Source organism: Nymphalis io, chromosome 18 (assembly GCF_905147045.1).
Source record: "Nymphalis io chromosome 18, ilAglIoxx1.1, whole genome shotgun sequence".
NCBI classification, from domain to species: Eukaryota; Metazoa; Arthropoda; class Insecta; order Lepidoptera; family Nymphalidae; genus Nymphalis; species Nymphalis io.
In genome coordinates, this window is record NC_065905.1 from 6,765,456 (window position 1) to 6,787,423 (window position 21,968).

A 21,968-nucleotide genomic window follows, 5' to 3' on the forward strand; every position below is an offset into this window, starting at 1 on the left:
ATGAGCTATTTAGTGCTTTTTTTCAATTCGTTCTAGTAGATACTGAGATTAACACCTTCAAAGAAACAAACAAGCCTTTCAGCTTTGCAATATAAATAAATTAATTAACTTTAGGTACCTATATAACCTATAAACAGGTATTTAAAAAAATAATAAACAAACCATATACTATACGATTTATCTTTAAACAAAATATAGTAATAATTACGAAAAGCTAATATAATGTTTTATTTAAATAGGCTTTCGAAAACAATTTTTTTTATAAATTATTTTTCGCTTCAATGAGGCAATAATTTAAAAAAAATGTCTTGAGAGTCATTTTCTATTTCACACACTACTATTTTTATTATCTAGTAGTAGAAAATAAGTAATTAAACATAATTGTGTTTATCTATCGCCAACGTGATTTTTCAACATCATTCTCGAGTCATCAAATTTTATGAGGACTTTTCACACTACAATAACTGGAACGCAACAATATATAGTAGAATAATTAAAATTTCAGTACATGAATTCACAAATGTGTGATTTTTTGCTTTATGCAATTTAGTTATCGTAGTTCCTTATTATTATACATTAATTTAGATTATAGTCAATAGTCATAATACAATCCTTTATAAAAATATTTTTTTAATAAAAAACAAATATATATTTGTTTTAAAAAACACGCTGACTACAACGCGGTAAGTTTGCAAGTTATATAGGTAGGTATATAGAATTTATAGCGCTTGTTTATAAAAGAGGTTGAATAGCATTTGCTACCAGTTCATTTCTTACTCAGCTAGAGTTCGTCGTGTTACGATTTAAATTTTAAATTAGGACATAAATATATAAGAATAGTACTTGTTGGCTTGTGGTGTACAAAAATGGCGTTCCTCGAAGGACCATCACTAAAACAGGCGGAAATGATCAAACTGGAGCTTGGAGAAGGACCAGGAGAGCTAGAGAGGGGGGTCAGGGACCTGCGTAGTATGTGTGCGGCCAACCCTTACTTGCCACAACCAGAATCTTTAGGTGAATACTTTTTCTATTAACAACTATCGATGTTTATTGGGTTATTTTAATCTAAGATCAAAACAATTTTGGCTGTAGTATTTAAATTGTGATGTAATTTGGATTTTTTAAATTATCATTTTATTTAATAATTTTATTTCAGAAAAAAAAATCAGAACAATCAACGGCCTTTATTTGATAGAATTAACAAAAATAGAAAAAAAAATACTCTAAGAAAAAATATGTCTAATCAGTTCTTGTTTTAAAAAATACGATTCTTATTTAAAAATTATACATATTTTTCAAAATGTACGTTTTGCCATTTATTTTTAAATTCTAGAGAAAATATAAATGCTCATTTTAAATAACATAATTTTAAATATTTTTATTCTTTGAAATTGTCTAGCACTTCTAACGGCTTAGAATATATAGATTATTTATCGAAGAGAGGGCATGACATGTCGGCAGATAGTGTTTAAAAATACACAATTATTTTCGCTGCTATTACAATTAATTATGAAACCTTAGTAAGCTTGTCATATTTATTTGGTTCCGCTTTTCGAGTATGCAGTAAAAAATTAAATTTAAAAGATTGTTCTTGTATTGTTTTTTCTTTCATCGTGATCAGGCTTTTACAATGACTTAAAATACAGACGCATTAGTAAATCAAGGATTTTAATATCTTTGTTCATATAGTGTTTGTATAAGGTGTTGTTGATACAGTAATATGGAAAATATTCAACGTAGGTAATGTATACGATGTACCTACATTGTTTAAATTCTTATATTATTGCGTTTAACTTCATATCGAGATTTATAGACAAAAATAAAATATATAAAGTTTTAATATGTGTATATAGTTTTTACATGAAACATTATAATTATGTATAGGTGCAGAAAATGTAGAGCCAAGCAAGCAAGTCATAGACCTTAAGCTAAGCGGGGACTTGTATTTTTATTTTTTCAAAGACTTGTTCCCAGAGCAAATAATAGTTTGTATCTTGAGAATTGTTTTTTAACGATTCATTGCTCGCAAATAATTCTCACAATACCCCTTTATACTAAATAATAACTGAAATATTTTACCTGTCAAGTAAACGCGACAATTATAACTCAAGAGGTCAAGATCGTACCGACTTTTTCCCGCAGTGCAATTTTCGATTCAATTAATTCGATTCGATCAATTGCGCTTTAGAAATAGATATTGGGATATAATATTTTTTTAAAAAGAAAAAAAGAAAGAAAAAATTTTGAATATTTTTTTTTTGACCAACATACCTCAATTTTACTGTTAATTTTCTTCCAATAATCTTCTATAAGACTCAAAATATCGAAGTTATTATTTTTTTTATAATTCAAAAATAATATATCGACAAGAATATTGAGGTGAGATTTATGACAATACTTATATAAATATTATAAATATTTTATTTCCTTATTATTTAATCGAATACGTCTAAGCCTGTAAATAATTTGTAAAACATTAATAAACATGACTTTTTATTGCTAAAAGTAATTTTAACAATTTTAACTAACGACCTTATTTATAAATGTTGCTTAGCGATTGTTTAGTAGAACACTGATTTATCTCTTTCTGTCATTACTGATTTGACATTCTGTTTAATTAATCTCCCGCTAAACAACGTTTATACGTATGGAGGTAAGTGTTTTACTCATCGTCAGCATGTACTTTGGTTCCTGTTGGAAGTAAAAAGTCTAAAAATTTTAACCTTACTAATAAAAAATAATTCGTTATTATAGTCTTCCAATAATCCCTGGGTCTTTCGCAAAAAAATGCGATTTTTCGCTATCTCTTAAATAAGTTTTACGACTTAATAGAGAACCATCGCCTGATTGATAATTTGGGAAAGGGAAGGTATGCTCTAGAAATAGTTTTTTGAAATTAATTTATTTGAAACCGATTTTTAAGTCGATTTTGCTGGCGGGAAATATACCAAAAGGCCGAAAATGACAAAATGTTGTGTACCATTCACTATTCTACACCAGTGTCACTGTTCATATTTTCTAAATAGAAAATACTAACTTTTTTTATAAAACTTTATATATAAGATTATATAAAAGTACCAATCTCAACAACCTGCAACTAGTTCATTCACCTGATCGTTTTGTTCAGGTCAATTTTATGATCCAGTTATTGAGGTTTTGCAGTAAAAAAAATTTAAACATCATTTTTTAGTTAATTTTATCGCTACCGATTGAAATAGAGCATATATTTACACTGTATATTTTAAGCGGAAAAAATTGTATCTATAAGTTAGGAAGTAATATGACAAGAAAAATAGAACTTGCTTCTTACAATTTCTTATCATTCCGAAAAATTTACGCATAGCAACTTTGAGCGCGTGCATCTCTCATCATCCTTGGTTGCGCAGTAACAGCGATCTAATTGAGAGGTGCGCGGTTTGTACTGCTGGAATGGGCTATTTTGTGATGGTTTTGATAAAAACTTAAAGGCATTTATTTGCGAAATATGTACTTTTTAAAATTAAATTACATAGTTAATTGCATCTTTATATCACATAGTTTTAAAAAATATTATTAATGCACATTTTAATAAGGGCTTCGCAACTAACTCGTGCAAAAACTTCATTACTCGATCAATATCGCTGCACTTCTATTAGATTTTTTGTACTCATTATGTAATACTAAAAAAATACTACACCAATACTATAATTAATTACTTGGCCTCTATAAAAGAGTTCCTTATAAACGATATAAAATCAGAATAAAAGCTTATTAATTTTATATTATAGTACCCATAATCTTTCAAATAAGCAAAACGTTTACGTTAGGTGAAATTACACTTTTTTGCGAATGATCTCACTTTTGCTCGATATAATATAAAAAAAATATATACTTTATTTAAAAAAGATTTTTCTATAAATTTGTAATGCATATTTTGTTTTTTATTTTATATATGAATAAAGTATATTATATATAAAAAAATAGGAAATAGTTACGAGAACTTGTTTAAATGTTTTTTAAGCTTATTTAAAAAATATATTATCTGGCATTTACAATTCCTTATTACGCTTGCACGTCTTAACTATTCAACAACAACGTGTCAGGGATACAGAAAATAACACAGCTTTCCTAATAATACCTGACGCACCCCCCATAGGTTAAAACGAATACGATTTTTCAAATATTTATCTCTCCATTTTACTCTGTCAAATATTACTTACTTTTTTTTAATATTAATTTATAATAATAACTTATTCTTTATAAAAATAAAGACTACATAGAATTTTACTTAATCATAATATTCATATTATAACGCCGCGTCTAATGAATTTAATGTCTGAGCATTACAACTTATACAAAAAAAAAATCTATGACCTTAAACGCGATGTTTTATCATTTAAAACCACTTAAATAAAAAGCGGGCTTTTTGCAATAACTATTTAATGGAATATGCTTTATAAGCTATTTACCTTACAACTACGGGACTCAAAAAATTTCCCGAATTATTTTAATTTAAAATTATAATAAAGAAAAAAATACTTGTTAACTCGAATCAAAATATTTAACGTCCTTACTCCTTACCTTGCCCGTTTACTTTTATTACTCGTAACTCGTAAACACGTTTAGTATTTACATTTTCATTCAAACTGCATTAATTGTCGCAATCCCAGTATCGGATTAGTATTCCAAACCGAACTCTTTCGTAAATAAGTTCAATGTAAACTCTTATAAAATCATTATGCTAGTAACGTTCATTTAATGATATCGTTTAGACTTTTTAACCTTTTATTTTTCACTTAAAGGTAATTTATAATATTAAATATAGTACCCATATAATTTAGTGTCTATATATTGTTGCTTTAATAATTTATACCTCCCTACCCTCTTCTATCGCAATGTTAAATAATTCTATCCTATAGATGAGGTTTTTACACGAAGTTAATAGGTACATTGATGCACACGGCGACGTAGAGTAGTAGTCAATCATGTTAGTCAAGGACCTTAGGGCTTAGACTAAGTAGAGATCCACATTTATTTATTTTTGGAGTCAAGTCATTAAAAAGTAATAAATTGTCTATGGTTTCATGTTCAAATTTTTGATTTGATATTAGTAATATTGACAGATCGCTACAGAACTATAATTTATACGTATGACTAGGGTCTTACCGTCTTTTTATTTGTCCATAATTAACACGTATATAGTGAATTGTTAAATAAACAAGAAAAGAGACTTATAGTGACAATAATATAGAGGCTTGTCTTTACTTTTATTCTTTATAAACGCGGTTAAAGTTTTAGGGAAAATAGAAAGGAATTACATAAATTTTTACTTTACTGTTTTCTTTGCGCCAAATACCGACCCTTTTAAGAACATTATATAATATAAAATATGCAGTTAAAATTATATTGTGTAAAATAAAAACATTACATATTAATTTAAAAGAGATCAGCAAGGCTATTTGCAAGTTCAACTCGTTGGTGAATTCGAATGTGAAATGTAAAACTTGAATTCTCAAATTGCGACATTGAATACAATAATTACTATTATATAATTTAAGGATACAAGGGCTTATATAACTACATGAGTCACTATATCACTTCCGGGCTCATGATTTATTTGATTGATATATTTGATATATTTGTCCGAAATTGATTGATATTAATTGATTGATATATTTGTCCGAAATGTTGGTGCCGATCTTGAGACGTACCTAACAAATTTATATTTTGCCATATATGTATGTTGTATTAATTTCAAAGATAATAAAAAAATATTAATATTAAATATAATAAAAATATTTTATTAACAGATGTAATATAATTTATGCATATGTACTAGCAAATTATAGTTAAAAATGCGTCTATGTCCGGAAACCTCATCGTAGTGGGACATAGGCCACCGATTAAGAGTGCTCCTAAAGCCAGGAATATTTCAACTTTCACCCGTGTGTTCTTATTTTTATGCTTTTTCTATTTACGACTATTGGATTTAATCTGTTTTTCATATCACATATATTTTACAAATTATTTTCAAGAGTATGGTTGTTCTTCTAACTAGATGAAAATAGGTAATACAAAGTGCTGTCAAAATTAATTCTGTAGTTCTTTCGCCTGCAACGCAGCGACTGAGAAGACATTTAAGAAACAAATACATGTTTGAAGGATGGGTGATTTTTTTTTTTTTTTTTTATATATTCGCCGGGAGAGCAAATGACTCTACTCCACCTGATGGTAAGTGGTAGTAGAGTCCAAACGCGACGACGGCCAGTACAGACGGGAAAAACGTGATATGCGATGTGGTTTTTGCTTAAAGAAAGTATATCGCCAAAAGCTTTTAAGCGTTATAAAAATTAAAAAAACCTAACTAAGCTAGCGGCAGCTCGACATTATTTGTAAATTCAATTAAATATCCAATATTTATCTGAATAACCTATAGCATTACAAGTATAAATCAGAAAAATGTAAAGAGTAAAGGAAATTTGTGTTTTTTTTTCTGTAGAGCAATTTTTTAGGCTTAGTTTTTGGACAGATGTTGTGTCTGTCCAAAAAACTATCTTCAAAACTACTTTCCTAACGGTCCTTGAAAATATAATGATTTATTAGTTTACATTGAAAATTTTATTTTTACTGTAAACTAAATTTACTCTTAAAAAATATCGTACGATTAGCAAATTTGCTTTATTTTGCCCTTTTAATATAGCCTACGTCGGTTATGAGGTTACTTTGGGATATCTATCACAGCGCAGTCCGAAACCTTAGGCACATAGTAGATGAGGAAAAAACCCTCTCGCCTTTTTTTTCTTGTAGGATGCCCTTATCCGCACTATGCCATTCTAAAGTAAACCCACCCACAATATCAAGAGGAAACTCAATCCCCCATCATTCCACCAATGAGACTCATATCAGCTTCCTCTCAGACAGCGGGGTCCTGGCCTCATGAACTAAACAGATTCAGATCATTGAATCTTGCCAGGCCACTCTCGGATGCTATATTGCCGTCGAAACCATCGAACTGCAGAGATGAAATCCAGAAATTTCCTTTGGAAAAATAATATAACTATAATAAATAATATGATTTCGGAAACAAATCGTTATTAGTATTTACGACAATTATTTAAAGTAATTGTAGGTAAGACAATTTAAATAGTCTACGTGGATATTATACTATGTCATAATATTATGCACATGCAATAATTACATGATAAGTATTTATTTATTTTTCTTACTAGGTAAACTTCGTTACTTGCTTAGAATTTTTAATATGTACTTGATGATGAAATTGCGTATTTAATGTATTTATACAATCTTAAATAAATAAATTCATAGATTTTCTTGCTTTACACGACTCGTATGTATGTATAGACATAGACATATGTATTCGTAAGTACCTGCTCAAAATGACTATATAACGACATTAATTTCTGGCCACGACACAAAGGAATACTTAAATAGCACGATCATATTTTTATACCTAAAATTTATATTATTTATTGAAAAATATTCTATTTACCTATTTTAAAATAAAAACACATTATTTATTATAGAATATATATTACATAATATGGATTTTTAAAGCTCGTTTCGAAGTTCATACAATAATACAGGTTTTTTTAGAACTGGATAGGAGTCTCAGACAATATTTTTTTCCCTGGTACGTATAATAAATATTGTATAATAAAGTGATCTGTAAATTCTCGCATGCTAAAAAGTAACAGTCATAAGCATCAGCATTTTTTATTTACTAAATTGCAAATAATGAACTTATTAGATGCAAATTATACGCTTAAATGTAAATCGAGATTCTGAGACATGTTCAGTTTAGATTGTTTCTTATTTATAATTAAAATAATAAATATTATATTGGTAGGGCTTTGTGCAAGCTCGTCTGGGTAGGTACCACCCACTCATCAGATATTCTACCGCAAAACAGCAATACTTGATATTGTTGTGTTCCGGTTTGAAGGGTGAGTGAGCCAGTGTAATTACAGGCACAAGGGACATAAAATCTTAGTTCCCAAGGTTGGTGGCGCATTGGATATGTAAGCGATGGTTGACATTTCTTACAATGCTAATGTCTAAGAGCGTTGGTGACCACTTACCATCAGGTGGCCCATATGCTCGTCCGCCTTCCTATTCTATAAAAAAAAAAAAAAAAAATAGGTAGTAGGTAGACTAGCAAATGGGTCATCTGAGATAAGTGATCACCACTGCACAGGCATACGTTACCAAACTTTGAAACTAAGGTGTTATGCCACTTGTTTCTTAAATTCTTCTTTAGAAGCTTCCTTCCTACGGGCTTCCTGTGAAATTATGCTACTGTGTCACCAGCTTTTTCGGATCGGAGCATCTAGGTCGTTGTCGACGGTGCATTTTTTAACTTAAAATTCATCAATTCTGGTGTTCTTTACCTCATGGTAGGTCCTGGTGCAGGCCTGTCTAGGTGGGTACCACTCATTCATCAGATATTTCATCGCTAAGCAGCAATATTTAGTATTGTTGCGTTCCGGTTTGAAGGGTGAGTGAGCCAGTGTAACTACAGGCACAAGGGACACAACATTTCAGTTCCTAAGGTTGGTGGTGCTTTGACAATGTAAGGTTGGTTTTTCTTACAACGCCAATGTATATGGGCGGTAGTGACCACATGCTCGTCCACCTGCCAATAACATAAAAAGGATACATGCTATCACCTACTCGTTTCTTTTGCATATCAATTTCTCCCACATGGAGTTTGATCTTATCTCACCACAGTACCAGCTTTTTCCATTTGAACGCATTCAACGTAGAGCAGGTCGAATTGTCGACGATTAAGTTTTTTTCGAGCGGCTTTGGATCTAAGTAAGATATTGGATCATCTATTACGGGGAATACTCTGTGGAATTGTTTGGATTAGTCCTAACCACGGATTTTCACCACCGGACATCGTTTAAGAATTCTAAGCTCCAACCCTATTACCACGATGTCTGGAAATCCACAACAGCGCAATTTTTAAGGAATTTCCTGCCTCGCACAACCACTCTGTGGAACCAGATTTCGTCCGGGAATTTTCCGAACCGATATGACATAGAAACCTTCCAGAAGAGCGTACTCATTCCTTGAAGCGGCAATACACATGCAAGCCCTCGGGTGTTGTAGGTGTCCATGGGCGGTGGTAGTCACATTCCGTCAGGTGAGCTTCCTGCTCGTTTGCCCCATATTACATTTTAAAAAAATTAAACTCGCTCACTCAAATCAAATCTGATGAGTGATTGGTACCAATACCCAGTGAAACACCTTGATACTATCTGAACATAGAAGTGATTTTTAATACACTCTAAATTTTTCTGAGAGAAACTTAATGATCATACTACCAGCATTGTTCTGTTTAGTGTCTGTATACTTAGGTATTACTTATATTATCATAATTTTTTTCTTTATTTAGACTTGTATCCACAGATACACACTTGCTAGAATCATTCCTACGGGGCTGTCGCATGGACTTCGAGAGGGCTCGCAAAAAACTAGAAACATTTTGCTATGCGCGCTCACGTTTCAGGGATCTGTATGAATACCGCTCCGTCACCGAGCCGCCACTCAACGAAGTATGCAAATTTTTGTAAGTGAAAACATAAAACTTCTTTAGTAAAGAAAATATTATGTAGACTATAAACAGATTGAAATTTACTGTTTTTAAAAATAAAAATTCGTGGAATCGTAATTTCAAATCTCCGTGCAAAAATTGAATGTCTACTTCCTCTTTTCCTATTTGCCATTCACTTGAAAATTTTTTGCTTGATACCAAAACCTACTAAAGATTTCATATATCGTTTTACAAATCTGCTTAAATTTATTTAGTTATCAACAGTTTATTATCAACAGTTATTTTCAAAATAATTTTACTTACTTATTACAAAATGAACATTTGACGAAAAATAAATGATGTAACTTAATTAATATATTCATCATCTTTCAACATATTCAACTCTGAGTCCGAACCATTTTTTTTAAATTATATGTAATCTTTTTATCTTTTATACATTAGAATATGGGATCAACATACAAACAACTACTATAAATTTTTCATGGCCATATTTGTTTAAATGGGTAATAAATAATTTCTTCCTTTCAAAAAAACATAGATGTATTAATCGTAACATATAAAAATTTATTTTTAATCTAAATATTCTAATCTTCTCTTCCAAATACAGTTTATACGTCATACAAAATAATATTTACATAATAAGTATATGAAATAAGGAAATGTATTATGAGTGGAACATTTAATTTTATTATACAATTATTTATTTGTTTAAAAGTTGAAATCAAAACACAATTATTTATTCAACGATTTTTTTTTTATTGAATATTTTAATTTTACCATTATAATATAATAGTTATACGTAAATAAATAAATATGCAAATTTACACTAAATAGACGTAATCAAACCAACCCGCATGCGAGCAGCGTGGTGGAATAAGCTCCAAACCTTCTCCTCAATAAGGGAGAGGAGACTTTAGCCCAGCAGTGGGACATACACAGGCTGTTACAGACGTAATCATAACACTTAATCGATATATTTTAATATGTAATATTAAGTTACCGATAACAAATGTAAGGTATATTATAAGACACTCCATTTTTTATTTGGGGTCAGCGGAATCCTAGTGTTCCATCTTCCATGGAAAATTCAGCAGAGTGCAAATCACTGGTAGTTCTTTATTAATTATTATTGATGTCGAATTTCCAGTATTTTATAGGTAGGCGGACGGACAAATAGACCACCTGATGTTAAGTGATCACCACCGCCCATAGACCAACTTTGTGAACGAAGATGTTATGTCCCTTGTGCCTGTACTTACACTGGCTTATTCATCCTTCAAACCGGAACGCAACAATACTAAATATTGCTGTTTAGCGGTAGAATATCTGATGAGTGGGTGGTACCTACCCAGACAGTCTTGCACAAAGCCCTACTACCTAGTAGAATCGTTAACAGCTTCCTTTATGGATATTAATAAATTTCGACAACTATTTCAAATTCGAAATTACATTAAATCTTGGTAACTAAACTTGGATTATTTGTTGATATGATTGATTTGTTGTAGGTATGATTAGTAAACATTTTATATCTTTCACTCAATTGATTGTTATTGCATTTTAAAACACCGTCACTTGAAACGTTGTTTTGCAATTTGATGCGTTTTAATGCTGACTGAAACAATGACATTTTCCTTAGAATTCAGGTCAAGGGAATAACTTTTTTCTTAGTACGTATTATTCTTCTGTCAAAATCGTCACTGACATATTCTAATCTGGTTTTAAATTTTGTACGTCGTTTAAAGTTTATTATTTTCGAGCCAGTTGAAATCTAAATAAGCCATCACAAAGTTACGTCATCAATTTAATTATCATCTCTACAATTTTACAGTAAACACTTCTCTGAGATATTAATATATATTTTGTAGAGACGGTTGTTATTTTTAGAATTAAGTTAACACAAGCTTAAAAGATTATAAAAGTTAAGCTGGATTGCTAAATCTTCTTCTTGTATAGGTCAGAACAATAGAAACACTATTTGTCTACGATTGAATATTTATATTTATTATATTTTTTAATGTGTAATTTATTCTATTAGAACTTATTTTTATATTATGTTTATATTATATTTATTATTTTTAAATTATTTTTAAAAACCAGCTTTCGATTAACCAACAAGTTTACAAATAATTAATATTATATTAATATATCTTAGTGATATTTTAGACAATTAATATGTTTTCGTTACAAATTCCAACAGAGACATAGTTCCTCTACCTAAGCTGACCGACGAGGGCCTTCGCGTGACCATATTCAGGGTGAGACCGAACTATCCAGAGAACGCAACTGACATAACGGCTGCTGTTAGAGCCATTCTTCTCATTAGTGATGTCCGCATGCACGATGAGACGCTCATCGCGGGTGATGTGTTCATTTGGGAGGTAAGTCACATTAAGAATATTACTTCGATATTTGCTTGACATTGATCATTGACGATTTAAGCTTTGACAGGTAAATAATAAAGGTCAAGGATTTATATAGTTGCGAATGAATGATGATTTATTGTCGGCAAACAGTTTTCAGAACAAATCAAATGCGGAAAGCAGGTTTATGTGGCACTAGTAGAAGATTATCTTGTTTTGTTAGAGTTAATACCTGTAAATTATATTTAAGTTACGAAAATGTAATTTTCTAATTACAATATTTTAAAATATATTAAGTTTTTTTTTTCAGTAAAATTATAAAATGATAAATAATAGGTTAGGTAGGTACTACTTATGTCGTCAAAGTATCACTGTAGCATGTGAAAGCGATCCCGTAGCGCTTCTCGCTAAGACGGAAAGGGTACCGCTGGTTTTTTAGTAGATATTCCGATGGCGCAGTCGGCGCCTTGGACACCGGCGAGCCCCACATACCCCACATTTTATCGGATTTGCTATTTTTAAAAGTGTTATGTCACTTACTTTTGCCGCTCAATAAATTCGCTATAACATATTTTACGAAAGACAGCGAATTAAATAACGCAAAAGAAAAAGGGTTGACACATGTTGCAATAAAATATGCAAGATATTAATTATTTACCGAGTATTGAAGAATGTATGTTTATAAATGTGGAGTAAATATATCTTAATATTTTAACCAATTTATTAAAAAACAGGCTTCACATGTACGTGCATCGATAGCGGCCCGCGTGGCTGCAGCAGCCGGCACTGTACGTCGCAGCATACAACTCGCTCAAGCAGCATACCCACAACGTATGCGACGAATACATGTAGTCGGAGCTCCTTCCCTTGTCGCCTCTTCACTACACCTCATGCGCTCTTGCGTCAACGAGAAAATCAGGAAAAGGGTAAAGTCAAAATAAAATAAATCATTTATTTACAAAATATTATAAAAATGGTGAACTTCTATCGACGAACCTGTTAAACTTTTGAAAATATTATCGCGTTAGTGATGCCATATATCGATGATGAAGTACTTCATAATTGGTATTATTATAGTTAGTAAATTGTTTAATATAGCTATTTTAGGTGAAATAGATGCCTGCTTTATTCATTCATACCGAAAATTTTAAACTTAATCAATAGGTAAATTTTGATGAAATTATATGTTTGATATAGGAAGATTATGTATATAGCCTTGAGTAGGCATCAACCTTGACAGTGAACTTAAAATTAAATATAATATTAGGTCCTCACATATGAAATTAGCGTTTTGTCGTACTGACCACTTTGATCTGAAATATCTCCTCTTTGGTTAAGAATTCCAAAATCAAATTTATAAATTCATTTAGCTGGTACATTTGAGTTTTGAAAACAGCCATTCATTTGTTTTTTCCTCATTATTTTTTCTTTGGCGTCGCTTATTATTTCATTGTGCGGTAAACAATGGAAAACATGAAATATCGGTATATTTACAAGTATGAGTTCTACCGTGACACCAGTGCTGCAGAAACAGCTCGAAGGATTAATGATGTGTACGGCGCTGGTGTCGCAAAAGCACGGTACGTTTTTGGTTTCAACGTTTTCGTTCTGGTAATTTCGAACTTCAAAACCAACCCCGTGGACGGCCGGAGACCAAAGTGGAAAATGAAGAATTAAAGGCTATTGTGGAAGCGGATCCATCACAAAGCACTTCAGAGATAGCTGCAGGCTTCGGGGTAAGTGATTATTAATCCACTTGAAGCAAATCGGAAACGTAAAAAAACTTGAACGATGGGTACCTCATGAATTGAGTGAATCGAACTTGCAAACACGCGTCGACTGCTGTGTTACTTTGCTCAACCGACACAATAATGAAGAGATTTTAAATCGAATCATTACTTGTGATGTAAAGTGGATACTATACGATAATCGGAAGCGCTCGTCGCAATGGCTGAACCCTGGAGACCCAGCCAAATCCTGCCCTAAACGAAAATTTACTCGGAAAAAGTTACTTGTGAGTGTTTGGTGGACTAGCGCCGGTGTCATTCACTACAGCTTTAAAAAATAAAATAAAATCTGGCCAAACGATTACGGCAGATATCTATTGTCAGCAACTGCAAACCATGAAGAAAGAACTACCTCCTAAACAACCGAGATTGGTCAATCGCTCTAGGCTACTGCTGCTTCACGACAACGCAAGACCACACACTGCACAACAAACAACCACTAAGTTAGATGAGCTACAATTGGAATGTCTGCGACATCCACCGTACTCCCCGGACCTTGCTTCAACAGATTACCATTTTTTCCGGAATTTGGACAACTTCTTACAAGGAAAAAAATTCAACTCCGATGCGGCAATCCAAACCGCGTTCAAAGAGTTTATTGATTCTCGCCCCCATGGTATTTTTAGTAAAGGGATCAATGAACTACCTATAAGATGGCAAAAGTGCATAGATAGCAACGGTGCATACTTTGATTAATTAAATATATTTTACATTAAAAAAATTGACTTTATATTCCTCCTGTATAAAAGGCCAATTTCATATGCAAAGCCCTTATATTTACTCATTTAGTCAATGAAAAATTTACAATTCAAATGATCTAATCTGTGATATTATGTAACATAGTAATCGCATTACATAAGCGTCAGCGTAAAAAAACGTTAAAAACGTTATTTTAATTTCAGTATTACTTGCATTCAAAAACTGAAGAGTTATTGGATCATTTTCCGACTCGAGTATTGCCCGTCGAGTGGGGTGGTGAAGAGGAGTCCATCGAAATTCTTAATAAGAAATGGCGACGCCGCGTCGACGAAGTGCGAGACTACCTTCGCTATCTCGGCGAGCTCTGTGATGTCACTCCGGACGTTTCGTACGACGCAGATATTTATGGCGCTGTTGGTTCTTTCAGAAAACTCGATATCGATTAATGTACTTTAATATAAATAATTATATAATAAAAAACAGTGTTTTGACGGAATGTTTTTGTGAATGAAAATTGAATTAATATTTTTTTTATATAAATGCTTCGTTTGTTAAAATGTGAAAATAGTGGATAATATATTCATCCAAAAAACTTGTAGGTAAAACCGATCCAGTAGGATTAGAAATATTTAAATTTTACAACACCGTGCGCGGTGAGACGGCTTGCGTTTCGTCTTAGTTTAATTTGTAAGATTAAATTTAATTAGATCTAATTTAATATTATGTAAAAAATAATCCATTTGGTTTTTTTTTAAAGGATAAAATAATGCGATGTATTTATTGTTATCAGTTTTTATATAAATTCACCTAATCATGATTCCTATGTATCAATACTAACAACTGAACTTAAAACCAGTTCCACTAAACCGTGGACCTTTGCACTCAATATCTATGCTGGTGACAATTTACCAGTTTACACTTCCATACAAGCAACACCAAATATACTTTGACATACCAGCTTTCATTCTTATTCCAACTTCCAACATTATTATAAAAAATTTGAAGTCATCTAACATTTATATACTTTGGCGACACCTGTACCAATTAATCGCTGCACCGGGACCTTTATTCGCGTAGCTAAGCTACTGATTGGTACAAAATATAATTCAATTTAGTAAATGGAAGAAATGAAAGCTTGGTATAATATCTATTTTTTTAAATATAAATCATATTATACCTACTCAAGTTCACAAAACCGCTGAATAATGCATCGTAATATTTCATTTCAAACAAGTTTTATAACTGTGTTCATTCAAGTCACAATCATAAATATTCTTTAAGAAAATACAAAATTTGTTATTTTAGATATTACTTCAAATAAATTTTTAAGTTCTCATATTATATTTTCATTATATTTCTATTGCTTACAATGCACAAGCCGTTTGTATTAAGATCGCTGTCGTAATTCTCGTACGTATGTACTTAAACTTTAATATTACTATATCTATTATTTAGATTATAAAGAATGCAAAAGTTAGTTTTTAAACAATATTATATAGTAAATATCATATGATTTTATTATTTACGCTAGACAGATAAGTATTGTTTTTTCAGATAAATATATAATGGACATATTAGCATATTGTGATAAAATTGTTAGAACATAATTTTTTTTATGTAACATGTCGTTTTATTTTCATAGAAAATCCCCATATTTGATTTTCTTGCCTTGTGACGTGAACTTGCTAAATAGCGCCTTAATAAGGTGTGCCCGGTGTTAATTATTAAACAAATAATTTACTCAATGTTTTGTCAATAAATTGTATCTGTGACCTGGTTTGCTTGGAGTTGGGTAATTGATGAGATTATTTCTTTTTTATTATTGCAATTGGCAAAAATTGACTTTGACAGTTAGTTTGTATGACATTACCCTAAATTATGTCAGTTGTTAGATAACCATTTCATCAAATTGACTTATTAAACTATTGTTTCAATTATAACATCTGTAAAAATATTTAAAATTTATTTTTATTCGTACACGCCAGTTACTTGAATATTTCTCGAATATCCTGTTTGCAAATAGTATCTTTTAAATCTAATTGAAATCAATATTTAAAAAATAATGACCTCTATTGAAAATGATACTACTCAGTGATAGTTACGTTCTTGAGTGTTGACGACGAGTACCGGAAGCAATTTTACATATGATTTATTTGTTCTGAAGGTGATCTAGAACTCCAATTTCGTCAGCAGAGCGATTGTACACACAATTTTTAGCTAAGAGTATATAAATACTAGGCAAATGGCAAACATTATGTAAATTGCGTAATTACCATACCTCTTGGCAACATGTTTCCATATTGTCATGTCCGCTATTCATATACGGATTCTTGAATAATTAACACATCATATATTTATGTCCTAAAAGGATGATCATTTATTTAATTCTAATTATCGCTTGAGGCTTCTAAATTCCCATTTTTACGGTATTGTAATATTTCCGCCCGATATTTAGAAAACCAATATTTAACGAATCTCCATATATTAAGGTCATGACTTTATATATTTAATATTTAAGAATCGAAATCTGATGTCTAATTTTCTATGTGTGAGTAACTTATAATTTGATTTTATTAACCAAGAAATTATTATTACTATTACTTATCGATAGTCAAAATAAACAAAAGCTATCACCATTTGGAAAAAAGTAGTTAGCTAATTTTATTAGTATTCCATCACTACTTCTTAAAAGTCCTAATATTTCCGGACGTAAATTACATTAGGTGTAGCATATTAATGTATGATTGTGAATGATTCTTCGATTGACTCGCATATCTTGTGAAAAAAAAAACGTTTTATTCCCGAATAAAATTTAACCCCACGCAAAAAATCGATAAGGAACATAAGAAATATTTGATTTAAATTCATTAAAATTTGGTTGAAATCTTTATTTTTTGTCTGTGCATATAATATATATACATTTTATTAACGACTTATCTACCTACACCTGGCTATGAGACGTCGGTATTTAAGAATAAAATCTCGTTTATGTATCATTTCCGGACGAGGCGTTTCCAAGATTAAAATAGAAATAATACAAGCTAAGAAGTGACCATACGAGTATTTGTATAAGAAATACGAACCTGACGGGCCTGCGTCAATAAGGCATGTGTGGTCATATAATATATTTTTTTATTTAGGATAGGAAAGCGGACGAGCATATGGGCTACATGATGGTAAGTGGTCACCGACGCCCATAGACATTGGCATTGTAAGAAATGTTAACCATCGCTTACACAGCCAATGCGCCACCAACCTTGGAACCTAAGATTTTATGTCCCTTGTGCCTGTAATTACACTGGCTCACTCACCCTTCTAACCGGAACACAACAATACCAAGTACTGCTGTTTTGCGGTAGAATATCTGATGAGTGGGTGGTACTTACCCAGCGAGCTTGCACAAAGCCCTACCACCAGTGATAAGTTAAATATAATTTTAAGGGTTAATCCCGTAATGTTGTAATGTAATGTTTGATCGTGGTGATCTATATCGTAGATAGTGAAACAGATTATCATGGGCAGGTGCTAGGTACAAGAAGATTCATAAGTAATTTCTCCTTATAATAAATGAGCAATTAAATAAAAAAAAAATCCAAAGGAAACCTTAACTAAGCCGACATCGATCGAACCACAGACATATAAGTGATACCTACAACTCAATGATTCAAACCTCGCCACTAATGTCTTAGTGATACATCTTTACTTCCTTACTGATATTATAAATGCAAAAGTGAGGTTGTTTGTTTATCTGTTTCGCTTTCACAACTTAACTACTCAACCGATAATCATAATTTTTTGTATACATGTCGCCAGGAGTACAACAAAGTACACCCCACACACATACACTAACACAGGCGGGCATAGTGTACTAATAGAGGTTTACTATTTATCACTGTAATAATTTGTGTTAAATCATATTATTAATCACCATATATCCAACCTATTATAGACCAGTATCAAAATCAACGTATTAATTCGAATCCAACATAGCGGTCATTGGCCAAGTATTTTGCAAAGATATATTTTAAGCTGATAATTTATTAAATTCTCCCGCGATTAACGTTACTTTGTTATAATTGATAATAAATTATACTTTTTACTATAATTTGCCTCTCGGTGGTTGATGCTTAAATCAAATCTTGTCAGATTGGTTTGCTAATTAAACAATATTAATAGCCTGTTTCCTTCTTTTACCAAACAAATTATCAAGGTAAAAAAATAACCATTTATTTTGTTAGAACTAGATTAAATAAACAACTTAAAATGTATTATTAAATTATAAACAAATCCCTTATTGAATAATACGGGATATTTTTTTCGAAATATTATAACATAGTAAATTACCTATATGTATCAGGGCTACTTTTAACCATATTTTGGTGTGAAAACCGATGTGCACATAGTTCTTGCTCTGGTGGGTGTGAAAATAGGGGGTACAGACAGAGCACCTTCAAAACAAAATAGTGTGTTAGATACCGTATGTCCTTTTTTGTATCACTGACCACATGTATTAAAAATTTCATGATGATCGCTTGAATAGATAAGATGTGAAAGCGTAACATACTTATTATTTGGATAAAACTTTTACAATAAGTTAAAGTCAGTGTAATACGTCAATATTTAATCATTAAAATAAATAAAATCCAAAGATTGTACGAAACTGTTAGTATAAGAACCTGAATTCTGTAAATTGTAATGTATTTTTGAAAAAAAATATATAATTTAATTAAATATTTTTTAAATAATTTATAGGGACTGGAGTTTATTTTAAAAACCACTTTTGCTTCTAACGCTAATCTTAGTGTAACAAATAATGGTTGTACAACCTGTAGTTTTTAAATAATGTAAGTTTAAAAATGAAGGAATCGTATATACGTTTTGGAGTATACAGTGAAATTTTATTTATATGGTTTACAAACAATTAAGATAATTGATAGTGTGAAACATCATAATTTATTAATAAAGACGTAAAATGTAGCATGGCAATTACCATGACGTCTTAAGTTGCAATGACAATTGACATGTGGAGTTGTCAGTCATTTGTCATTACGTGGCCCTTCAAACAGAATCCGATGTTCTGAATAAATAGTGTATCTAAAAGATTAAACAAAGCTGTTATAGTTATAAAACAAAATAATAAAAGAACATATTAGTTTAGCAGAATAATTAGCCAATATGTATAGCTCTTACAAATTATTATGGCTTATGTCAACAATTTTAACAACATTATTTTCTCATACAAATTGTTATACTATAACAGTTGATGCACACGCCGAAGAATGTTTTTTTGAAAATGTTGAAGCTGATACGAAAATGGGTAAATACTCTAAATCCCTTGTTTATTTAAGTCTTGTTATAATAATCATACGTCCTGAAATTAAATCGTAAATATCTTGTATTTTCGTAGAATTTCTATGGAACTTGCATGCCGCAAGATATCAGTGTAAAATATCATTTGAATACGTATATCGTAATACTTTTAGAATATCGAATTTTGCTGTTTTTTTATATTTGCAGGTGAGTTAAATTATTTATATTCTTACAGGATTATCATTTGAAATAGCAGAAGGTGGTTTCTTAGATATAGATGTGAAAATTACCGGTCCCGATGGCAATATTATACATAGTGGACAGAGAGAATCCTCTGGTATTTACACATTTTCAGCTGCTACTTCAGGTCGTTATACTTACTGCTTTAGTAATCAAATGTCTACAATGACCCCTAAGGTATTCATGAATATGTTGATTTTATATTTAATTTTAATTTCTACACTGTTTTTATCCCATTACTTCCCAGTGCTTGTAAAATGTTGATATAATAGACTGACTCTTAATCCTTTCTGTTGACTTTCTTTCAAGTTTAGAGTGACATAGTTTTTGGGCTATGTCATATGGACTATGTCAGTGTTCTGATTAGTCTTATTATTTTTTTTATGAAGAGGAGTTCATGCAATGAGCTTCTTGACATAACATATTATATTTTCATATGACACATGAAAATTTAAAAATAATAGTCTGGAAAAGTTAGGTATTCTTTTTTAAAATAGCAACGGACACTGATTTGTGAAATGTGTAAATGTTGCTGAATGTTATGAACTCAGTATTTTATTTTTTCTTATTTACACAAACCCTATTTATGTACTATACAAAAACTGGCCATTTTCAGGTAGTAATGTTTAACTTGGAAGTTGGAGAACCACCAAATAAAAATGCTAATGAAAAAGTTGAAGAGGTGAACCACAACAAATTAGAAGACATGATCAAAGAGCTAGGAACAACACTTAAAACTGTTAAACATGAGCAAGAATATATGCAGGTAATGTGCAAAATATGTATCTTATCGAAAAAAGGCACTACTAGACTAATCATACAAATATTATAACTTATATAAATGAAAGGGACATATATAGATTTTTTAATCTGCATCAAAAATTAATTAAGCCTATCAAAAAGTTTTAAATACATTTAACATGTTTTGTTCATTTTTTCGTATATTATAGTATTGTAAGAAATGTTGACCATCGCTTATATCGCCACTGTGCCACCAACCTTCGAAACTAAGATGTTATGTCCCTTGTGCTTGTAATTACAAACTAGAACACAACAATACCAAGTACTGCTGTTTTGCAGTAGAATATCTGATGAATGGGTGGTACCTACCCAGACGAGCTTGCACAAAGCCCTACCACCAGTAAAAGTTGTGGAAAAGATCATTTATCAAAGAAAAAGATTATTCTTTATAAATCAAATAAGATTTTTTTTTTTTCATTGCAGGTGCGTGACCGTATCCATCGTGCGATCAACGAAAGTACAAATTCTCGTGTGGTTATGTGGTCTATTTTTGAAGCCTCTGTACTTCTTGTCATGACGCTAGGACAAGTTTACTATCTAAAAAGATTCTTTGAAGTACAACGTGTTGTCTAACAATTGTTTGTTTCATAGTAAGTTAATAGTATATAATAAATTTTTATATTGATGACTGAAAGTATGAAACAGTTTCAGTGTGTAGTGTCCTGATAATTTGTGCGAATACAGAACATTATTTATTATTATTTTGTGGCAATAAGTTGATACTAAGTTATGATAAAATTCTAAAAAACCAACAGATTTAACTTGCTAGTAGTTATATCAACAAATTAACTGAACTGGATGCTGGATATGGAAATTCAGTATTATGAAAACTTAACAAGATACTTTCCACTCGGGTAGAGAAATACTCCAATTTTTTCATTGAAAGAGAAAATTACCACAATTTTTAACATTCTTCCTATAGTTTTTGCACAAAAAAATATTAGAAAAATGTTCAGTTTTTTTCTTTCGAAGTAATATTTTCATGAACATCACTATTAAAATATTTATTGTATGTATAAAAATCTAAACTATTTTGTGGATCTGTCTATACAAGCATTAATTGCAAAATTGGTTTAAAATAGTATAAAATATGTTTATGTATTGTATTTAACGGTTTCAAAATCATTTGGATAAATTAATTTTTTTTTTTAGGAAAAAAATTTCACAGCCTTTATTATTGAGTGATAAATAAAATCATTTATTAAAAAAAATCTC

The 21,968-nt window shown here is 30.8% G+C and overlaps 2 protein-coding genes across 2 annotated transcripts; both read left to right on the forward strand.

The window, feature by feature from the left end:
• The first annotated feature begins 782 nt into the window (after positions 1-782).
• Positions 783-15,928, forward strand: LOC126775394 (alpha-tocopherol transfer protein-like). The gene is made up of 5 exons (XM_050497280.1): positions 783-1,014; positions 9,412-9,571; positions 11,754-11,934; positions 12,651-12,842; positions 14,606-15,928. Exons 1-5 carry the CDS (start codon positions 867-869, stop codon positions 14,846-14,848), a joined length of 924 nt encoding a protein of 307 aa, XP_050353237.1. The 5' UTR covers positions 783-866; the 3' UTR covers positions 14,849-15,928.
• A 3,508-nt stretch (positions 15,929-19,436) lies between these two features.
• Positions 19,437-21,898, forward strand: LOC126775395 (transmembrane emp24 domain-containing protein 2). Its single transcript, XM_050497281.1, has 4 exons — positions 19,437-19,719; positions 19,948-20,129; positions 20,569-20,718; positions 21,177-21,898. The coding sequence occupies exons 1-4, from the start codon at positions 19,578-19,580 to the stop codon at positions 21,324-21,326; spliced, it is 624 nt and encodes a 207-aa protein (XP_050353238.1). The 5' UTR covers positions 19,437-19,577; the 3' UTR covers positions 21,327-21,898.
• The last annotated feature ends 70 nt before the right edge of the window (positions 21,899-21,968 follow it).

What these genes read in the sequence shown, in the direction of transcription:
- LOC126775394 (XM_050497280.1), top strand. Translation starts at nt 867, where the DNA reads ATGGCGTTCCTCGAAGGACCATCACTAAAACAGGCGGAAATGATCAAA. An exon ending in GTGATGTGTTCATTTGGGAG is followed by an intron (nt 11,935 to 12,650) that starts GTAAGTCACATT and finishes ATTAAAAAACAG; the next exon opens with GCTTCACATGTACGTGCATC. An exon ending in ACGAGAAAATCAGGAAAAGG is followed by an intron (nt 12,843 to 14,605) that starts GTAAAGTCAAAA and finishes TTTTAATTTCAG; the next exon opens with TATTACTTGCATTCAAAAAC.
- LOC126775395 (XM_050497281.1), top strand. Translation starts at nt 19,578, where the DNA reads ATGTATAGCTCTTACAAATTATTATGGCTTATGTCAACAATTTTAACA. An exon ending in TGAAGCTGATACGAAAATGG is followed by an intron (nt 19,720 to 19,947) that starts GTAAATACTCTA and finishes ATATTCTTACAG; the next exon opens with GATTATCATTTGAAATAGCA. An exon ending in ATGAGCAAGAATATATGCAG is followed by an intron (nt 20,719 to 21,176) that starts GTAATGTGCAAA and finishes TTTTCATTGCAG; the next exon opens with GTGCGTGACCGTATCCATCG.